Source organism: Paramormyrops kingsleyae, chromosome 8 (genome assembly GCF_048594095.1).
Source record: "Paramormyrops kingsleyae isolate MSU_618 chromosome 8, PKINGS_0.4, whole genome shotgun sequence".
NCBI lineage: Eukaryota > Metazoa > Chordata > Actinopteri > Osteoglossiformes > Mormyridae > Paramormyrops > Paramormyrops kingsleyae.
Genome location: NC_132804.1, coordinates 1,647,553 through 1,670,387, shown reverse-complemented (window position 1 = coordinate 1,670,387; position 22,835 = coordinate 1,647,553). Strand labels below are relative to the sequence as shown.

The 22,835-nt window shown below is 47.0% G+C and overlaps 1 protein-coding gene across 13 annotated transcripts in view; it reads left to right on the top strand.

The window, feature by feature from the left end:
- cadpsa (Ca2+-dependent activator protein for secretion a) overlaps positions 1-21,861 on the top strand; it is a 120,456-nt gene extending 98,595 nt beyond the window's left edge. For 11 of the 13 annotated variants that reach the window (XM_023794021.2, XM_023794018.2, XM_023794017.2 and 8 more), the window contains 7 exons: positions 3,830-3,977; positions 4,752-4,826; positions 4,944-5,027; positions 5,429-5,461; positions 8,260-8,367; positions 17,959-18,063; positions 21,675-21,861. In XM_023794021.2, the coding sequence (XP_023649789.1) occupies positions 3,830-3,977; positions 4,752-4,826; positions 4,944-5,027; positions 5,429-5,461; positions 8,260-8,367; positions 17,959-18,063; positions 21,675-21,848 (727 nt within the window). In that variant the 3' untranslated portion in view covers positions 21,849-21,861. The remainder of the gene's footprint in view (positions 1-3,829; positions 3,978-4,751; positions 4,827-4,943; positions 5,028-5,428; positions 5,462-8,259; positions 8,368-17,958; positions 18,064-21,674) is intronic. The other 2 variants (XM_023794015.2, XM_023794013.2) reach the window with 1 other exon arrangement.
- The last annotated feature ends 974 nt before the right edge of the window (positions 21,862-22,835 follow it).

Genomic DNA, 22,835 nt, shown 5'->3' with positions numbered 1-22,835 from the left:
ACTGAACTAATGGAATGTATGACGATAAACCCCATTGTGTCGTATGATGTTTCGACATGCATCTGCCTAAATGAGTGTCTTGCTTATCTGGCTTTGGATTTGAAAAACATGAACCACACCTCATGTGTGCTGAAAACATTTGTGTTTTAATCAATGATGTTGTTACCATCTAAACCATTTCACCCATCAAATAGGGTAAGACTGTGTTGCATTTTGATCTAATTAGGCAGTAATTATTGTTGTTAAAGACTGATTTGCGTGTGACATCACTCAGAGTCGGCATAGTGGATGCTGTTTGTCTCGGTGCTCTTTATGAGCTCCGCCTCCTCATATAACGGTGGCCACAGTTTGTCTCTGTGTTCCTTATGAGCTCCGCCTCCTCATGTAACGGTGGCCACAGTTTGTCTCTGTGCTCTTTATGAGCCCCGCTTCCTCATGTAACGGTGGCCACAGTTTGTCTCTGTGCTCTTTATGAGCCCCGCTTCCTCATATAACGGTGGCCACAGTTTGTCTCTGTGTTCCTTATGAGCTCCGCCTCCTCATATAACGGTGGCCACAGTTTGTCTCTGTGTTCTTTATGAGCTCCGCCTCCTCATGTAACGGTGGCCACAGTTTGTCTCTGTGCTCTTTATGAGCCCCGCTTCCTCATATAACGGTGGCCACAGTTTGTCTCTGTGTTCCTTATGAGCTCCGTCTCCTCATATAACGGTGGCCACAGTTTGTCTCTGTGTTCTTTATGAGCTCCGCCTCCTCATGTAACGGTGGCCACAGTTTGTCTCTGTGTTCCTTATGAGCTCCGCCTCCTCATGTAACGGTGGCCACAGTTTGTCTCTGTGCTCTTTATGAGCTCCGCCTCCTCATGTAACGGTGGCCACAGTTTGTCTCTGTGTTCTTTATGAGCTCCGTCTCCTCATGTAACGGTGGCCACAGTTTGTCTCTGTGCTCTTTATGAGCTCCGCCTCCTCATGTAACGGTGGCCACAGTTTGTCTCTGTGTTCCTTATGAGCTCCGTCTCCTCATGTAACGGTGGCCACAGTTTGTCTCTGTGCTCTTTATGAGCCCCGCCTCCTCATGTAACGGTGGCCACAGTTTGTCTCTGTGTTCCTTATGAGCTCCGCCTCCTCATGTAACGGTGGCCACAGTTTGTCTCTGTGTTCCTTATGAGCTCCGCTTCCTCATATAACGGTGGCCACAGTTTGTCTCTGTGTTCCTTATGAGCTCCGCCTCCTCATATAATGGTGGCCACAGTTTGTCTCTGTGTTCCTTATGAGCTCCGCCTCCTCATGTAACGGTGGCCACAGTTTGTCTCTGTGCTCTTTATGAGCTCCGCCTCCTCATGTAACGGTGGCCACAGTTTGTCTCTGTGTTCTTTATGAGCTCCGTCTCCTCATGTAACGGTGGCCACAGTTTGTCTCTGTGCTCTTTATGAGCTCCGCCTCCTCATGTAACGGTGGCCACAGTTTGTCTCTGTGTTCCTTATGAGCTCCGTCTCCTCATGTAACGGTGGCCACAGTTTGTCTCTGTGCTCTTTATGAGCTCCGCCTCCTCATGTAACGGTGGCCACAGTTTGTCTCTGTGTTCCTTATGAGCTCCGCCTCTTCATGTAACGGTGGCCACAGTTTGTCTCTGTGTTCCTTATGAGCTCCGCCTCCTCATATAACGGTGGCCACAGTTTGTCTCTGTGTTCCTTATGAGCTCTGCCTCCTCATATAACGGTGGCCACAGTTTGTCTCCGTGCTCTTTATGAGCCCCGCTTCCTCATATAACGGTGGCCACAGTTTGTCTCTGTGTTCCTTATGAGCTCCGCCTCCTCATGTAACGGTGGCCACAGTTTGTCTCTGTGCTCTTTATGAGCCCCGCTTCCTCATGTAACGGTGGCCACAGTTTGTCTCTGTGTTCCTTATGAGCTCCGCCTCCTCATGTAACGGTGGCCACAGTTTGTCTCTGTGTTCCTTATGAGCTCCGCTTCCTCATATAACGGTGGCCACAGTTTGTCTCTGTGTTCCTTATGAGCTCTGCCTCCTCATATAATGGTGGCCACAGTTTGTCTCTGTGCTCTTTATGAGCTCCGCCTCCTCATATAATGGTGGCCACAGTTTGTCTCTGTGTTCTTTATGAGCTCCGCTTCCTCATATAACGGTGGCCACAGTTTGTCTCTGTGTTCCTTATGAGCCCCGCCTCCTCATGTAACGGTGGCCACAGTTTGTCTCTGTGCTCTTTATGAGCCCCGCTTCCTCATATAACGGTGGCCACAGTTTGTCTCTGTGTTCTTTATGAGCTCCGCCTCCTCATGTAACGGTGGCCACAGTTTGTCTCTGTGTTCCTTATGAGCTCCGCCTCCTCATGTAACGGTGGCCACAGTTTGTCTCTGTGTTCCTTATGAGCTCCGCCTCCTCATGTAACGGTGGCCACAGTTTGTCTCTGTGTTCCTTATGAGCTCCGCCTCCTCATGTAACGGTGGCCACAGTTTGTCTCGGTGTTCCTTATGAGCTCCGTCTCCTCATGTAACGGTGGCCACAGTTTGTCTCTGTGTTCCTTATGAGCTCCGTCTCCTCATGTAACGGTGGCCACAGTTTGTCTCTGTGCTCTTTATGAGCTCCGCCTCCTCATGTAACGGTGGCCACAGTTTGTCTCTGTGTTCCTTATGAGCTCCGCCTCTTCATGTAACGTTGGCCACAGTTTGTCTCTGTGTTCCTTATGAGCTCCGCCTTCTCATGTAACAGTGGCCACAGTTTGTCTCTGTGCTCTTTATGAACTCTGCCTCTTCATGTAACGGTGGCCACAGTTTGTCTCTGTGCTCTTTATGAACTCCGCCTCCTCATGTAACGGTGGCCACAGTTTGTCTCTGTGCTCTTTATGAACTCTGGCACCTTGGTCTTTACAAATGAAGCAGTGCTTACAAGGCAAATCTGTCAGTGAAAACAAGATATACACAAGATACAATGAGTACAAATGTTAACTAGCACAAATCTAAATACTAGTTAAATAAATGACTTCATGAAATGTCTTTTCATTGGTCAAATAGATGTCAAATGCTATCAAGGATAATGGACGTATTCCATCTACAGTGAAAAGTCACAATCTTCAGAAAGTGGACGCATGTGGTTTTCATTGGATAGCAAAAATGTATAATCATGTACAACCCAGCTCATTAGTGAGTCAAAGTAAAGGGTTGAGTCAAAGTAATACAGGACTCAAGAGCAGATTTACTGACATTCACAGGCGGCTGGGTGTGTGAAACCAGATGTGTGATATTAGGAAAATCTGGCAACCAACAAATTAAACTAAAGAAATGGAGGCCGAGGAAACTAAAGAAATGGAGGCTGGTCGCAGGTCAGAGCGGGTGTCAATATGGGTATCAACGCGGGTGTCAACGCGGGTGTCAACGCGGGTGTCAATACGGGTATCAACGCGGGTGTCAACGCGGGTATCAACGCGGGTGTCAACGCGGGTGTCAACGCGGGTGTCAATATGGGTGTCAACGCGGGTGTCAACACGGGTGTCAATACGGGTGTCAATACGGGTATCAATACGGGTGTCAATACGGGTGTCAATACGGGTATCAATACGGGTGTCAATACGGGTATCAATGCGGGTGTCAACGCGGGTGTCAATACAGGTGTCAACGCGGGTATCAACGCGGGTGTCAATACGGGTGTCAACACGGGTGTCAATGCGGGTGTCAATACGGGTATCAATACGGGTGTCAACGCGGGTATCAACGCGGGTGTCAACGCGGCTGTCAACGCGGGTGTCAACGCAGGTGTCAATACGAGTATCAATGCGGGTGTCAACGCGGGTGTCAATGCGGGCCACTCTAATCTTGCAGGACGAGGGCAGCGTTCGAGTCGAAGCTCCAGAAAAGCAGCCGGACGACAGACTTCCGCGTGCCGCAGTCAATATGCACCATGTTCAACGTGATGGTGGATGCCAAGGCCCAGTCAGCCAAGCTGTGCGCCATGGAGCAGGGCCAGGAGGTAGTGCGGTCCGCTGCCTTTTCCCAGCCCCCGGCGGCCATGCTACTCGGCACGGCGTCTCCCTGTGGCCCCAGGAAGCAGCAGAAAGCCGCTCTCCATTCTGCAAAGTAGCAGTCAGCACCTGGGAGTCCGCTTTGCACACTGAGTTTCATTTGCAAGTATTATTTGTTTGCCCAGTAGGAGCGTTCATTATTTAGCAATTCACAATCCAGTGCTTTTACTTTTTTTTTCCTGTATCATCATTTGTAGCAATTTAATTAAGATGGTTCATTACTTGGATGTAATTAAATTTAGAAATGCTCTCATTTTTTGTCCCTATATTCTTTTAAATTTTTTTCACATCGTTTTGAAACATTCACGTTTCCATTAGAGTATTTCCTTTATTTCCTTCTTTTCTTTTCTCAATATTGTGAAAGTTTGTTAAAAAACGGGTAAGTGTGGCGAACAATTCAATTGACGTCTCACCCTCATTTCCCAAATGCATAATTAGCAGCTGTCGCGGCTTTGCCAATTCCCCCCTCCATTAAATTGTTTTGATTTCATTACCATATGCAGTAGATGGCATTGAATATACATGGGCTTTACATGATGGCTGTCACATCCACGGCGGATGGAGATGAGCGACAATTGTCAGACAGGCTTATTCGCAACAAAATCAGATGGACAGACGTTTGTGAATCTGTGTCTTTTCTCTTTCAATGTGGACCGGGGTGCTAAGAGGAACGTGGGCTGGGTGGTGCTCTAAAGAAAGTTTGGTTTTTTTGTACATTTCAGAGACAGTACCATTCCCAGATCGACAATCTCATCGAGGAGACGGTTAAGGAGATGACCACTCTTCTGGTAGCGAAGGTGCTTTTCTCATTCTCACAGCAGGCCTGATTAATCCACCTTATATCTGAATCTGTAAACGGTGTTTAATACTGGAAGAGGTGTCACCTGAGCATATGTGTCTCTCCTTTCCTGCAGTTTGTGGTCATTCTCGAAAGCGTCCTGGCCAAGCTGTCCCGGTACGACGAAGGGACACTCTTCTCTTCATTCCTCTCTTTCACAGTAAGTGCATGGAGCTGCACTCCGTTCCTGCACCCCGACTAACAGACACCAACTCCAAAGTAACCGCCATTGTTTGCCACATCGTTAAGGCTTGAATTAACACGCTTGTCTGCCCTTATTTGACGGTGCGTAGTTTTTCCTCGGACGTGGTGCCAAAAACTTAATGCGCCAAACATTTTCACGCATTTGGAATGCGATGCTTAGAATGCGACGCTGGGGTGCCGTCAGCGCCTAGCATGACTGACCTTGCATGAACACTGTGAAACTGCAGTGCGCAATTATTTCTCCTAATTGCAGCATTGCTTAAATGGCCCAGCTCCCTACTGCTGAACATGTTAGCTTTGGTCACAGTCCAAAGAGTTGCAAAACTTACTCTCTTCTCCTAATTTCTTCTGTCTAAGGTGAAAGCAGCCTCAAAGTATGTGGATGTCCCTGTAAGTTAGAATGCCATCGATGTCAGTGCTTGTGCTTGTGTGTTCCCTGTGCTTGTTTTGTGATTTCTACCTGTCATGGCTGAAAGGTAGAAAGGTAGGTAGACAGGTACGTAGGTAGGGAGGTAGGTTAAGGGCAGCCTTCCTTAAAAAAAGAGTGCTTTATGCCCTCTTTGAAATTGTCAGTATTGCTCATAAGAGACATGCAGAAATCTCTGCGGAGCCTTCCAGAGATGAGCGATTTCTGAATAACAGGTGGCCTTCAGCTATTTGTTTTCATCTCTCTGCGAATAATTGGTCCAAGTTTACTCGAGAGCTGGACGCCCAAGAAGGCTCACAGATGGTCCCCTCTCCACAAACGTCCTATGGTGCTGCTCGCTCCAGCATGACCGACGCGTGGCTCTCCCCCGCTAACACAGGGACGCTCTCTGTTGTGTCACTGAACACATTTTTAGCCTGTTGCAAGGCGGACTTCTTCCTTTTGGCCTTGAGACGGCCTCAGAGGGTATCACTTAGCTGCCAACACATCTTCGGCAAGCACAACAGTTTTAAATTAAAGCCTCGTCAGCGACACTTGTGTATATTTCTCGGATTCTGAAGGCCAGGGAACCTGGCTTTTCCCGCAGTAACTGTCTGCTTAAAGCACACAATAAAATTACAGATGGAGTCTTGCATTTGCACCCCTCAGAACGGCTTTGAAGTGTTAACTAAGTTCAATTTGCAGTGACTGACAACTGAGTATTGACCTCATCTGTTGGTTAGGGGTGTGTTTAATTCACCGATAGAAATGTTTAAAAAGGGTTTCTCGCAAATGCATTGTCTTCGTGAATACTTTAAGCCTTTCAAAAGCAACACATTTATGAAAGCACTCTACGGCTCGTTAATGAGTTTTCCGACAATGCTGTTTACGTTATAGAGTGTTGCGGAGTGGCGCATATTGGAATTGTCAAAACCGACATTACTTCCAAATCAGAGCTGATGACAAAAGACAATGATTTCATATATTTATAGTAGGCATAATGCTTACTCCGACTTGGCCTTATCGAGTCACGTTTGAACGCATTTAAGTCTGAGGTCCATTATGTTTAATACACACTGACGCATGATGGCAGCCCGAGTAGGACGTTAGCAGGTGTATCGCTTATTCTGAAGTGTTGTGATTGTATATTTATGTTGTTTTTTGCTGTACTGCATTTATATTACTGTACTCTACTTAATGTTTTGCCTCTTTCGTACAGCCATGGAAATACGTTAAAATTGACTTCTGTCCAGTGGTCCTGCTCCCAAATACAAACGCAAGTCGATGCAAGACTGTTGTGTGTGCATGTGTGTGTGTGTGTGTGTGTGTGTGTGTGTGTGTACAGTATACTATGAAAAAGTCTTAGACAGTCAAAGAAAACATTTACTGCTATTTATCTGGATAGTATGTGTATATTTACTCAGAGAAAAACAACTGAGCCTAACATATGCAAATTAACAGTAGCGCAATAAAGACTAACAAGGATTTTGTCTGTCCTCCAAACAGTTACTGATATCTTGGATGGCTAGATGAACACGGCTTCAGTTCACAAACCTCAGGGGCACCTCAGACATTTCATGTGTTTGTTACATCTCACCTCCCGTTAACATTTAATTAATTTAGTTAGTTAAATAATCCAGTGAGATATTGATTAGCCGAGCGTGGTAATGCTTTAGTCAGTATATGGTTAACATGCATGAGTGTATTGGACAGCTACTACAAATTCTGGGATGCCTTTGGAATGACAACTGACGCACTTTGACAGACATCATACTTTTACACCAACATGAAGATCATTTAAACATCTTTTTCCTTGACAGCCTAAGAATTTTGCACAGTGCTATACGTATTCAAATCTATAATGAGTCTAAAAGTGTCCAAAATACATTGCTATAGATTTTTTAAATTTAACACTCAAAGTGATGTTTTTAAATTAATATCATAGATGGTAAAAGTGTCATGTGGAATTTTTTTTTTTGAATAAACATTTGTTCAAAGCTCTTGCCCACCCACTGACCCAAAAAGACAAAGGAAATGAGGAAAAGAGATCAGAGAGATTCACTTCCATAAGTGAACAAGGTCACAGAGATCTACCTTCAAAAGTGATATTTCATAAAGAGTAAACACGGAGATCCACCATCAGAAGTGATATTTCATAAAGAGATCACAGAGATCCACTTCAAGAAGTGATATTTTAGAAAGAGATCACAGAGATGCACCACCAGAAGTGATATTTTAGAAAAAGATCACAGAGATCCACCACCAGAAGTGATATTTTAGAAAGAGATCACAGAGATGCATCACCAGAAGTGATATTTTAGAAAGAGATCACAGAGATTCACCACCAGAAGTGATATTTTAGAAAGAGATCACGGAGATCCACCACCAGAAGTGATATTTTAGAAAGAGATCACAGAGATCCACCCCAGAAGTGATATTTCAGAAAGAGATCACAGAGATTCACCACCAGAAGTGATATTTCAGAAAGAGATCACAGAGATTCACCACCAGAAGTGATATTTCAGAAAGAGATCACAGAGATTCACCCCAGAAGTGATATTTCAGAAAGAGATCACAGAGATCCACCACCAGAAGTGAGCGGCTCTCTAACAGCCATTTAGTCTCGTCTCCTGTCCAGTTCCCAACCTGTTACATGTGCTTGTTAGAAGCCTAATTTCACTGCATCTGGGCTCATGCTAATGACCGGTCTTGTGTTTCTCCACCCCCCCCCCCTTCTCCCCTCCCTCACCCTTATTGCCCCCCCCCCTCCCCACCCATGTAGAAGCCTGGGATGGATGTGGCAGACAGCTACGTGACGTTTGTGCGCCACTCTCAGGACATTCTGCGAGATAAGGTCAATGAGGAGATGTACATAGAAAGGTTATTTGACGTAAGTAAGATGCCATGGAGGAAGTCCTTCAAAATGTGACCGAACGACAGAACAGAGGGATAAGTCACATTTTGATGCTCGCTGATCCCTTTAATATGGACGCCTCCCCCCCCCCCCCCCCCCTGTCTTTTCCCTGTCCTATCTGAAGCTGTACTGCTGAGAAACACTGTACTGTGCTCTCCGTGTGGGTGCTGTCCACCAGGGACATGCCTAGGGTGACTGGGTGCAGGGCCATTGTAACGTGGCGATGGGGAATGTCAGAGCGATCGTAAAGATAGAAACATTTGGGGTCTAAGGCCTGTAAGCCCCCCCCCCCCCCCCCACCTTGTCGCCCACCTGTGTCTGTTAGCAACCAACTCAGCAAAGGTATGAGGGAGGGCTGTCTGAGACAGTGTTCTCTCCTGGCTCCTCTGTTCTTATACATCACTTCCTTCATCGTCATAAGTCAGCTTATCACTGGCTGCTTGGCTTAACATTAAAGCCAAAGGGGAGATACATCAGTGACGCTATTACGTAATTTTACAACGTAATTGTAATTTTACAGAAAAACCACCTTTCGTATTTGGCGGCAAATGTATCGTTCATCTTCATTCCCTCTGCTCCTATTAGTGGGCGAAGCGTTTGAATAGAGAGGGCAGGATGGGGGGGTTTCTTAAAGCAAATCTCCTGCGAAGGAAATGTAAATACCAAGGAGCCTCATCTGCCCAGAGCTTATTGTGATGAGGCTTTAGGGTAGATAAGTAGAGAGAGAGAGAGAGAGAGGGAAAGAGAGAGAGGGAGTGCACTGTCTTAAGTAACGGCCGTCATCGGCTCAGTTATAATCCTTTGTGATGCATGTCCACTAATTATTTAGCGGTTCTGCTGGGTACACCGCTGTCTGTGTGCTGCATTTTGGGGCCCGATTTGGTCCCCTTTTGCCTACGAGGAGCCCCAGAGTGCACATGCCCTAGCCCCTCCCACAGGGGGGTCCAGCCCGCTTGTCCCCTTTCCTGGTCTTTGTCACAGAGGTCTGCATCCTCGCTGTTGACTCCTGTTTTCTCTGCTTCCATACATGACAGCAGAGCTCTGCATGTCCCGCTCGCCCTTCCCTATTGTCTCTGTCCCACTTCCTTCCCCCCACTCATCAATTCCCCTCACCCCCCCACTCATCAATTCCCCTCACCCCCCCACTCAAAGCTGGAAATGGAACTTATCTCTCATGTTACGTTGTTTTGTCACATGATTTCAGGTGGCATGGTTGAGGCTCAGATAATCTTGCTGTGTGCATCCCCTAGCATGGCCCGCCTACTCAGAGTCACCCCCTCCCCCCCCTGCATGCACGGCTGCAACGAGTGCCGTGGCATTTCAGCCTGACAGCCAAAGCCGGCCGGCTGTCCAGCCCAGACTGCTTCGCCCGGGGAGCGGGGGTGTCAGGTGGTGCTCCCAGCCCCGGCCAGTCGCTCCATATGACCAGACTCACAAACACGATTCCATTCTTATTTTTATTTTATTTGGGGATTATTGTAATGTTCCCAGTAATCATTCCAGGTGCTGATTCTCTTCAGACCGGATTTTGTACATATTAAGAAAAGACACCAGATCAGTCAGACCTTTAGCTCATTCGCACACAATCATACACCATGAAAATATTTCCAAAAAAAGCTTAAGAAAACAGCACTTTTCCCTCCTGCTAAATCCCTTTATTCACCAACTTGTTTTCAATTTCATTCACTGGTTTCTTCAAAAGTTCCAGATTGATGTAAAATAATTTACCTGTGGAAAAGTCTACTACTGCAAAATGTATGGATGAAGTGTTTTTCTGTTTAACAGGTGCTTTTGGGAAATTCCGCGGGGGCTGTTTGCTGCCCTCCATTGGCGGCGCGTCCGTTTGCTTCTGAAAGGCAACTAATTTGGCCTGAGAATCTGTGAAGGAATGACGAACGATCCAGCAAAAGTCCCGCGACCCCCCGTCCCCCTCCCGTTCGCCCTCCCCATTCATTATGTGCGCTGGCCTCGCCCCCAGTCTTTGAAGATTATAAGATGCGTTTGTAATTCACTGTCGTTTTAACCGGTGAATTCTAATCCTGCCCAGTGAAACTTGGAAATGGGGCACGATGCTTATCGCTTTGTGGTGCCCCGTAATGCCGCACGTAGCCGTGAGTGGATTCTTCCGGTAGAGGTCAGTGGAAAACAGGAAACAGAAATGGTCTGTGTTTCGAGGAGGTCAGGCCGAGGCTATCACATCTCCGGATCATGTGCTGAATGTAAGAAGATTACATTTACATTCTGTATATTTAAATATGTCTCCTCTCTGCTGGAAACAAAATTACTAGCCTCTGTTGACGTCAAAGCCTCGCTAGCAGACGAGTCGATTAATATTAATTAAATCATATAATAGTTATTGTTCCATATCATAGACTGAAAGAGTGTGTCAAAAAGAGCACTGGTTTAAAGATCTTATGCTTCAGTAGAGCATGTGTCAGTGAACCTGCAGCCATGAGCTGATATGCATAATTAGAAAGGCGGTATAAGGTGGAGTGACTTCGAAAAGCCTTACTGCAGGGAACCCACATTCACTACGTCTGTCTTGGGCAGCTAACGGCTAATGGCTAACATCACAGGACTGACCTCTGACCACAAATGGCTTTTGTCACGTAGGGCTTCATAGGAGACCAGCTTCACCAGCCTGCAAATTTTGTTCTGTAGGGGGGGCGTGAGCCACTTGATCAGACGGCCGTGTTTACTTGGAAAGAGGAGGGGGTGGGGGGCGGGTTTAAAAAAATTAATTTATCCTCCCCTTTGTCGTTCTGTAAAGTGCTGTCGGGGGGGGGTTAGGATTAAAGCAGCTGTGCTTAAGGCAGCTCATCTGCTTAGTGTGGGGGCCACAGATCAGCCGGCGGAAAGGCAGCCTGTCCGTAGGCGGCTTCCGGGGGGTGCCGTGCCCATGTAAATGGGGCTCTGTGGATTACACACGTCAATTATACCCATAATCTGCCTTCGGGGGATTAAACGCTCATTGATTGATTTGAAGCATTTCCATTGACCTTGGCAGTTATCAGGTTCTAAAAGTCACGGGTGCGATGAAGACGGCCGCCGCTGGATTCTGCCGCGGGACGGGGGCACTTGGTAAATGGGGTCACCCAATAGACCGTCCTGTGGACATGCGACTCCCCAGAACTTTTGGGGCGCGTTACCCCCTCCCACACACACACACACACACACACACACAGGCATGGAAAAACTTAAGAAAAACTTACATTTTTTGTTTGACTCATTTCTCAATTTATGGGTCTGAGTCTCTGAATAATATATATATTTTTTTTTTGCAAACCCCAGCCTGGTTCTTCTCTGTTTCTCACTGATGAAGGGCTTCTTCCTGGCTTCAGGAGACTGCAGTCCTGCTTCCAGGAGCCTGATACGACCTGTATCACACTTACTGTTTCCCATTCATTTTGAAGGTTACTTGATGTCATCCTCAAGGCAAATTTTCTATTCTTGCACATAAAACACAAAAAAGTGTAACTTATATGGCACAGTCTGCGAAAAAAACTTGAATGGATATGATTTAGACTCATGATTTTTAAATAAAATTTTCCAAAACAAGGGAAAATATGTTTGATTATGATACATTTTGATATTTTACCAGAGTCCGCTCCATTGAATGTTAAAGCTATGTTTATTTCCTATTATATGCGTGCAAACTTCCCAGGCATATCCGGGAATTCTTCAAAAATAAATTAAATTTAATAAATTTTATAAAATTAAAACATAATGCATAGAACGATGATTTTTCTTTAAAAAACAGAACACAGTTTTGCTGTGCAGCGTGCTGATATCCAGTTACTTTCGGTCGTTTCAGTGAATCTCTAGGTGGAAATAAAGCACTAGTAAAAAAAAAATAATAGCTTTGGCTGCCTAACCCGGAGTCTAGCTGTTCAGTTTAAAAAGGCATGAGTGAAAAACACTGCTCTTTTAACCCCCCCCCCTCCAATGAAAACCACTGGACATTTAAGCCACTTAAATATTATGTGGCATAATTACAGAGAAAGACACATTCTCATCTCGCCTTGGCTCAACTAGCGCCCCCCTCAGGCCAGGGTTAACATAAAAGGCAGAAACTGAGGGGAAAAACGAAAAAACAACAGATCGAGACGAGTAGATTTGGGGGATGTGTCTGGCTGTTAATGCAGTCGGGAGAATCGTGTCCGCAGCGTCGCGTCGGGGGGGCTGGGGACGTGCCCCCTCCCTCACTGGCGGGCGACGCACGGTGGCATTTGTTTGATTAACTTGTCTCACAAAAGTGGCAGCTGTCGTGGGGGCATGTGGAAGGGGCGGCTCTGTGCGGCTCCGCCTTTGTACATCTGTCAGGGGGCGCAGGAAGAAAGGGTGAAAGGAAACAAATTGGTCCCAAAAGGCATGCCATTCACCTCGCGAGCCCCCCCATTCACCCGGCGAGCCCCCCCTCATTCACACGCACAGTGTGACTCTCAAGTGCTTGCTGGCTTATTTCATTTTGCTTGCTCTATAGCCTCAGCCCACAAGTGTTTTATGTCTTATTCGGCGCCTCAGTTCGCCTGTAAGCGTTTCATTGTGCGCAGAATAGCTCACTTTGCCCAGCAGTGGACCTGCTTTCTCTATGCTTTTCCCCTCATTGTGTGTTTATTCAATGACATGGTTCAGGACATAATTCCTGTCATTGAGTTTCTTACTACAAGTTTTTTTATTTTTTTGGGCCAGGGTGGTGGTGTGTGTTTTTATAAAGTCGTCTTTATTTGGACAGTGCGACGGGCAGGTTCGGGTGCTTCTAAGGCGTCCCACAAAATAAGGGAAATACACTTTAGGTGGATTAATTCCCATGTTTCTTATTTTTATGTGAATTTGTGTTTGATGCCAAAAAATGGAAACATTAACCTCAAATTAGAAAACAGCTTAGGTGACAGTCTTGGCTCTGCTGATAGGAAGCATTTTTTGCTAATTGACAGCTGATCTGTGCCAGAATTCTCCTTGTGGAGACTCTGCGGTCAGAGCGGCTTGTGGCCTCGGGGCCGGACGGCTTCAAGACTTTACTTCAAGACATCTATTCAGAAATCCCTTGTTATTAGAAAGAAATTGGGGGTTGTGGGGGGACAAACCAGCAGCGCGTAGCGTGGGAGGTGCAGGCGAGGGAGACTGATTCCCTGTAAAAGGATTCCCTGTCAGGCTGCTCCTCCGAGGGACACAGAAAGCCCGAGGACTCGGGGCACCGGTGTGAGTTACTATGGTAATTGAGTTTCATCATCAATAGAGTTCCCCTCATGGGCAATAAAGCGCAAAATAACAGGCAAACAGCACCAGTGAAAAGCAAACAGGTAGGATTACTGCCTTCCTTTGTCCCCAGTGTATAATGTCTTGTACTCAGATTTAAAGACTTCTCAACCCTCAGGTCCTCCCTGAGGACGCCCACGGGGGCCTGATCTGGTCCCGCCGTGAGGAGCGGGGGCCAATTTGGCAGCTAAACAGTGCGGCGAGCACTCAGAGGCCACGGAGCAGAGTGGAGCGGAGGAAAGACCCTTCAGAGGGCGGGGCGAAAAACACATCGACACCCCGAGAGTTGTAGAGAAAGGTAGTAAAGTGCCTTCGATCCCGGGCCCCAAATGGGACAACTCTGTTAATGGATTTGGAGGATTGGAGGGAGAGCGAGAGAGAGACACAGAGGAAGAGAAAATAAAGGTATTGCATCCCTGGAAGCCTGCCACGCCGGCCTGCCTTACAGAAGCTGACACTTTGCATCTCCATCAGCCTGGACCACAATCACCATCGCATGCCTCCTGCTAATTGCAGACACAGCTGGGGCCCAGCAGGACTCCCTCGCAGAGTCCCGGGCCCGAGTAGCCGGCCTCAATCTGTTGTGTAGCTTGCGTGAAGGCAAGACACACACACACACACACACACACACACACACACTGAAAACCACCAGCAAGGGCAGAAAGAGGCAGAGTCACAGGTTGCTTGTAATCCCCCTGGCCCCCCCGCTGAGGATTCCCACCCCCTTTCTCCGGACATTCCCGGTTTGGTCTCTGACAGGCACAAAGGCCGCGCTGACCCTGCCCCACCATCCCTGGGCTCTCAGAGGGCAGCTACAGCCCTTCAGGTGTATAAGCCGGTGGGAGGGGGTGGGGCATGTGCAGGCCTGGGGGGGATGGAGTTGCACTGAATTCTGTTTGTTGCCCCCCTACCAGGCGCTATGGCTTCTTGTAACATGTCGGATATGAGTGCGAATGCCGGGTTCGAGGTGATGCGTGCACGCGTGTGTGTCTGTTTGGGGGCGGGGGCAATAGGTCACACAGCCCCCCAGCCCCCGCTACATGGGGTGGGGGGGGGGGGCTGCAGATGTTCATGTGTGTGCGTGTAACAACACCGCAGACCCCCTCCGCCCCGCCACCACGACCCCGCTAATATCAGGCCTCGTTATGCCGCAGAATTATTCACGCTTCTGAATTGCATTATATATTCAGAGTAATGCTACAGCCGTTTGGCTGACTGCGACGGCTGTGTGGTCGCTCAGCCCTCAGCCGAACTGCAGTTCAGAAAAAACACAGAGAACAGAGACGGTGCAAGTGGCACAAGCATGAAGTTACCGTGTGGCGGGGTTACCGTGGCGGGGTTACCGTGGCGGGGTTACGGCGTGCCGGGGTTACCGTGGTGGGGTTACGGCGTGCCGGGGTTACCGTGTCGCGGGCTGTACGTGTCCTCGCCTCTCGGCTGTCAGCAGCACCGTAATCGGTCCCCAGGAGCAAATCGATCCCGCTTCCCGCAGGCTGTGTTTCTGCAGACGTGCGGAAACAGGACTTATACGTTACACTCATCTCAGGGGACACTGGGATTATTATGCCAGTCAGAAACGTAACGTCATCCATCAGAACCGAATCTATGCATTTATTTTGTTTTCTTTTTCTGCACGTGGGGCCCTGAGAGGGTGAATGTGTCACTTGATAAATATCAAATAGCAACATAAAGCTCCCACTCTTGGGCCTCAGCCCTTAGATATTTAGGTGAAGGTAGTAGAGGGAGTTAGTGTTAGTTCTTAAATTAAATTAAATTAAATTACATTTTTATACTTATTCTTAAGGTTTGCTAGCATTTATGTTGGTGGTTTCGTGAGCAGGCAGTAGGTGTGTGTGGCGGATTGTGCTGAGCCCAGGAGCCCCCCATCAAAGGTTAACTCTCGGGGGCCTGGAAGAGGTGTGAGGGAGCACAGGCGCTCGAAGGCCTGGCCTCTCGGAGGGGGGTCCGCGCGGCAGTGCCCTGGCTGGATCTCAGCGTGACTGGGGGCACTTTCACAGGCACAGGGTGCCCGGGCCCCGGCCTGCTCGCTCGCCTGCTCACTCTTGCCCCCCCCCCCTTGCCATGCTTCGCCCCCGTGCTCGTCCCGTACTGGGCTGTGGAGACTCTGTGCCGCGGGCAACTCTTCCAGTTACGCCATGCCACGGCGGCCTGTTTGACACGAATGGGTGCAAATGAGATCACGAAGGTCACAACTGATTAGGTAGAGCAAAGCCTAGTGCATGATGGGAATTCGCTGGGGAAACTTGGTCGGTATAGACGTGATAATGATCTAGGCATTGACCTAAGGTATCTTTGCATTGGTTTTTCATTTAATTGAATAATTTAATGCAAATCAATTATAAGCTCCTGTGGCTTAAGTGTTCTTGTGGAAAAATGTCACCAGAATTGTCTAAGCAGCTTCCAAAAATGGACCAGGTGGCAACTTATGACACCAAGATGTAGCTAAAAGCTGAAGCTAACCAGGAATGTCCATGCTGCTCAGATTTTTAGGTGGAGATTTGAGTACTTTGAGTATGGCAGATGTACTTTGAGTACTTTGAGTATGGCAGATGTACTTTGAGTACAGCAAAGTACTCTGTTGCACTCTTGAGTACTCCGTTCCGGCAGAGCAACACCATGTGGTAAACAGACCAAAAGGACCTGTCACATTTGCAAGCGTATGCTGGCTGTGGAAGAGGCAGCATGTCTGTTGACTGATCAGATGGTCCGTGTTTCCGTTACACAACTAAAGTTCGCCGGGACACTGCTCAGGCATGACAAACCTCCAGGGCTTCGCAGACATATCTCCAGGTCAAATTACTGAAGAGCCGAGAGTGTTCTACTGGATCAAGTTCTGACTATTATCTGGGCTGCGGACTCTTCGCTCAGAGGAGCATGGAGAAGGGCACCCAGATTAGGAAACAAACACCTGCCTGCTGTTCCTGTGCCAAACTTTCATGCCAGTGGCAGTGGGGTGAATTTGAAACGTGCCTGGAGAGAATACGGAGAAACACAAGAGGGAGGCCAGAGTCCCTTAGTCTGATTTCCATTCATCCATCCACCTTCTCAGCCATTATGCAGGTCAGGCTGGGGGGGCTGGGTCGTCTTTAATAAATGCCTGTGGTTTCAGTAATGTTATTAAATGTCTTCATAATTCAAGCTGACCTTGGCTATTAAAATATTTAAAAGATTTTCCAAAAATGTATAGAAAAAAATACGGTACCGATATTTAAAAACGTGTTTACTGTACAGGCAGAAACATGCTCTCCATCTCTAACACTGGACAAACCAGAAGGTTTGGCTGCTTTGTTGCATTCTTGTGCTCCGGTAGCCTGTAGTCCTCCTCATTATGAGGTTATATAATTGGCAATAAAGGATATCCATTAAGCTATTGAGTACGGCAAATTGTCACCGAAATGTCATAACTGACAGTGATCGGACTCAATTGAAATCAAGCCTGTTTACCTAATTAGCCTAAATCAAAGGAGCAACTTCTAACTGGCTAAATAAGGGGTTTCTGTCAGCCTTGCTAATGATACAGGTGCTTCAAACTTGGGAATGAACCAGATTTATTAGGCTATAAGCGGATTGATGAAAACTCATCAGATCACAGTTTCTTTCCACGGCCAGTGATGCATATCTGCTGCAGTTTGTCTAGACATCAGTTCTCAACCACTGGGACCTGTTTCTAATCAGTGCGTTAAATGTTTCCATACCCAAATCTATTTGAATCTATTTTATTTTAACTGTACTTCCATTATTTTTTTATGTTCTGTCTTGTCTAGTACCGTATGCACCAATACCACCAAGACATATATATGCATATATAGCACTTATTCTATCAATCCTGCAGTATAAATACCAGCCCACGGTTTAGGTATAAATGTTTTCAAAGGTGATCTTCCCCTTTTCTCACAAGCCACAGGTTGTATTTTCATTCAACTCTCTAATTAAGCGGAACCAGAACGGAGGTCCATGTCCTCACGGCCGCTATACTGCCTACTGCATGTTACCCAAGGCACTTTTCTGCAGACCTTTGAAAAAGTTAAATTTAAATGATATTTTGGGTCCAGTTTTTCCCTCCGAAGAGACAAGTAGCCTGCCTTCCCTTCACTGCGTCAGTCCTGCATTGTCGTTATGATGTATGAGGAATGAATACAAACATGTATCACCGTGGGCTTATCTGACTTTCTGTAGAAGTTCTGTTGGTCTCTGCTGGTGCTGTCCATGTTCACTAGTGCTCTCTGTGTCCCCTGGTGCTCTCTGTCTGCTTGTTTTGCTGGAGAGCACTGTCTGTCTCTGTTTCAGCAATGGTACACCAGCACTATGAATCTCCTGGGGACCTGGCTGACCGACCGCATGGACCTCCAGCTCCACGTCTACCAACTGAAAATCCTCATCAGGATCGTGAAGGTAACTGCTGTCTGAAACTGTGCTCACTTCACCTTTTGAGGGTTTACGGATGTCTGCGTCTGCATTTTGAGGAGGGAAATTAACATTTTTGTGGAATATGTCACTTTATTGCATAGCTCATACCTCTATATGACTTCCGTAGCTAGCTACCACATTATATTTTAAATATTTAAATATAAACACAAAGCCTATCAATGAATGGTATGCACTGTGAGCTAACGGCACCAGCGGCTAGCCTGAGACAGACACATGCAGTCCTTGTGGATGAAAGGCATGCACTGTGAGGTAACGGGCTCAACCGGCTAGCCTGGGAAAGACACGCAGTCCTTCTGGATGAAAGGCATGCACTGTGAGCTAACAGCACCAGCGGCTAGCCTGAGACAGACACATGCAGTCCTTCTGGATGAAAGGTATGCACTGTGAGGTAACGGGCTCAGCTGGCTAGCCTGGGAAAGACACACAGTCCTTCTGGATGAAAGGCATGCACTGTGAGCTAACGGCACCAGCGGCTAGCCTGAGACAGACACATGCAGTCCTTGTGGATGAAAGGCATGCACTGTGAGGTAATGGGCTCCGCCGGCTAGCCTGGGACAGACACGCAGTCCTTCTGGATGAAAGGCATGCACTGTGAGCTAACAGCACCAGCGGCTAGCCTGAGACAGACACATGCAGTCCTTGTGGATGAAAGGCATGCACTGTGAGCTAACGGCACCAGCGGCTAGCCTGAGACAGACACATGCAGTCCTTGTGGATGAAAGGCATGCACTGTGAGCTAACGGCACCAGCGGCTAGCCTGAGACAGACACATGCAGTCCTTGTGGATGAAAGGCATGCACTGTGAGCTAACGGCACCAGCGGCTAGCCTGAGACAGACACATGCAGTCCTTGTGGATGAAAGGCATGCACTGTGAGGTAATGGGCTCCGCCAGCTAGCCTGGGAAAGACACATGCAGTCCTTGTGGATGAAAGGCATGAACTGTGAGGTAACGGCACCAGCGGCTAGCCTGAGACAGACACATGCAGTCCTTGTGGATGAAAGGTATGCACTGTGAGGTAACGGGCTCAGCCGGCTAGCCTGGGAAAGACACGCAGTCGTTCTGGATGAAAGGCATGCACTGTGAGCTAACGGCACCAGCGGCTAGCCTGAGACAGACACATGCAGTCCTTCTGGATGAAAGGTATGCACTGTGAGGTAACGGGCTCAGCCGGCTAGCCTGGGAAAGACACGCAGTCCTTTTGGATGAAAGGCATGAACTGTGAGCTAACGCACCAGCGGCTAGCCTGAGACAGACACACGCAGCCCTTGTGGATGAAAGGCATGCACTGTGAGCTAACAGCACCAGCGGCTAGCCTGAGACAGACACATGCAGTCCTTGTGGATGAAAGGCATGCACTGTGAGGTAATGGGCTCCGCCGGCTAGCCTGGGACAGACACGCAGTCCTTCTGGATGAAAGGCATGCACTGTGAGCTAACGGGCCCTGCTGGTTAGCCTAGGATAGACACACACAGTGCTTGTGGATGAAAGGTATGGACTGTGAGCTAACAGCACCAATGACTAACCTGACACAGACACACGCAGTCCTTGTGGATGAAAGGTATGCACTGTGAGCTAACGGGCCCCACTGGTTAGCCTGGGACAGACACACGCAGCCCTTGTGGATGAAAGGTATGCACTATGAGCTAATGGGCCCAGTCAGCTAGTCTGGGACAGACACACGCAGTCCTTGTGGATGGAAGGTATGTACTGTGAGCTAATGGGCCCCGCTGGCTAACCTGGGTCAGACACACAGTCCTTGTGGATGAAAGCTATGCACTGTGAGCTAATGGGCCCAGTCGGCTAGTTTGGGACAGACACACGCAGTCCTTGTGGATGGAAGGTATGTACTGTGAGCTAATGGGCCCCGCTGGCTAACCTGGGTCAGACACACAGTCCTTGTGGATGAAAGGTATGCACTGTGAGCTAAAGGGCTCGGTCAGGTAGCCTGGGATAGACACACACAGTCCTTGTGGATGAAACGTATGCACTGTGAGCTAACGGGCCCCGTCGGCTAGTCTGGGACAGACACGCATAGTGCTTGTAGGTCCCTGAGCTCCAAACCAGCACGTTTGCTGCAGGGGTGTGCAAAATTCAGAATTTATGAATTGTGCTTCATTTCATTCGCAAATTGGAATTTGAATTGGCCACACCCAGCAGGATGTTGAATTGTAATTTGAATTGTAATGAGAGGAAGAATAATTTAATTAATTTCAATTTTAAAATATTGAACGGAATAACACAACAGAGGAATGCCATTTAATCTACTTATTTACCATAGAGTAGGAATTGGGGGGGAGTATTCCAGTAGTCTGGTGTGTGAGCATATTTAATTTGACATCATTCGCCCCCCAAAGTAAACAGTTTGTGAAATTTAAATTAAGTTGTGTCCCCCACAATTTCACGCTCTCTCCTTTGCTATTGATTACATACTAGATTTACCTTCTAGATGGTAGATGTATTGAGCCTATACATGCACAAGTGCACTTTTTATTTGCGTGATTGTAAGCGTAGAATTGTGTATGATATAATAGAAAATGCAGTTTTGCTTTATTCCAATACACGATTCATTGCTCAATATCGTTACATATAATTAGCAAAAGATGTTCAAAGGTCTTATCTTTTAGATTAAATGTTCCTGTTACACTGGAGATTCTCTCAGCAGGTGCAGAAAAAGCTGGTTTAGCAAGGTTTTTGCAGGCAGGTTGCACTAGCTTAGGGAAGCTGCTTTGGTGTCCATTCCAGTAGCTCAGTGTGTTGGCATCCTCCACTAAAGGTAGCAAGCTTGGATACATTACGTGACGCTTCGTTGGTAGGTGCGGGACTAGTCTGAGTTTCCTTGTAGAGTTTGGGACATTTCATTGGTCGGGTGCTGCAGTCATTACAGCTAAGCACGGAGTTTCGGGGGAGACACTTTTCAAATGACAAGATCCACCTTGGTACACAAAATAACAGTTAAATTATTTATTCTACAGGAGACACTACAAGTTTAATTCCTGTCTGTTAGCATGTTTATGTATAATTTATATTGAAATATTAAGCTATATTGTTAAAAGTTACACACAACTGCTTCCTTAAATGCAAATTTGCATTGCAATTCTGCATCCTGTTATCCACCACAATTCAAATTCAATTCAAATTTACAAACTGAATTAAAATATCACAGCCAGTTCAGTTATGCACAAAGTCGGCTTGCTGTCGTGGTCCAGATGCAGTTCGGCACTGCGGGCGATGGAGGTGCCGGGCGTATGTGAGCGGAGAGGAGGCTGTGCCAGTGAACATGCCCTCACAGTCAGTGTTTTCCATGCTCCTTTTACATCATAAAAATTTCAGTACAACCCTGTTTCGGTGCGAGGGCCTGGAAGCACTGCAAAATGTGTTTTATTTTCATTCGATCTGTGGAGGAGGTGCTCCATGGTTTGTGTCGCCCACTCGACAGCCGTGAAACAGACGGTATCAGGACAGTGTCGTCCTTAACGTGGGAACAGGTGTGGTGAATGCCACTCGTTACCAGCTCTCAGAAGAGTCCTTAAAGAAAGTGCCAGAGATTCCCTTTGTCCCATTTCCTGTTTGTAGAAAAAGTACCGTGACTTCCGACTACAAGGAGTGCTGGACTCCACACTGAACAGCAAGATGTATGAAACTGTGCGGAATCGGCTGACACTGGAAGAGACCACAGCGTCAGTCCGAGAAGGCGGCATGCAGGGAATTTCCATGAGGGACAGTGATGAGGAAGAGGATGACGACTAGAACACTGGGTGGGGTGGGGGGGGGGGGGGGGATGCTTTAGCCTGGTAGTCAGTGCATGTACCAGCTCAGCTATTCAGCTCAGCACTCTGATCATTTACTTCTGTCCGGTCTAAATGCCCATGAAGGAAAAACAGCAGTATTAAAAAATAATAGGAATGGAAAAATATATTCATAATTGATATTTTAGGTGTGGTATAATACAGGTAGCACAAACTTTGCGCATTTGGTATCGAAATTGATATCTGTATGTTCCTAAGCAATATGGAATATCATTTGTTTGACGATGTTAAGTAAGGTAATTAGGAATACTGTTAGGTGTGTCCCTGTTCACTGCAACCCTATATGCTTCTTCAACGTACTGTAAATACTTTGATGGTATATTGTCGTGACAAAAAGTATATAGACCTATTATTTATTTTGTTTGTTATGAAATGGATGCAGGCTGCTTAAAATTTACCAATGTTTTCAAGTTTCATCATGAAGGACTTCTGTGCTGTTTTCATACTCTGTATCCTGTAATTGTTATTAAACTGTCTCTTTTTTCTTCAATTGATTCTGCATCCAGTGATATTCCCCTACACACAGAAAATATTTTTTTAATTTAAATAAGTTGGTATTTTAGAAATGCAATATCCATATAAAGCCATTGTGATGTTGTGTGGGATATTAATGTTTTTTTAATCAGGATACAGACAAATGAGAAACTTTTAGCTTTTTCCTGCAGGTGACAGAGTACCTCTTCTTATTATTACCATCATTTCTGGCACGAGATGTGAAGCGGCCGTTTCAGGCCTGTGGCCTGCCTGTACATATCACACTGCATTCACTGCACCTTCCAGTAGCTGACTGACCCCCACGCGCCCCACTGTATCCCAAAGCTTTTGTTATGTGTAAAGTACCTGCAGGTGGAGTAACCATGCTTATGCCTTACGAATGCCTACAGTTGTAATATGCAAAGACTGTGGCCTCTGAATAAAAATGTTACAA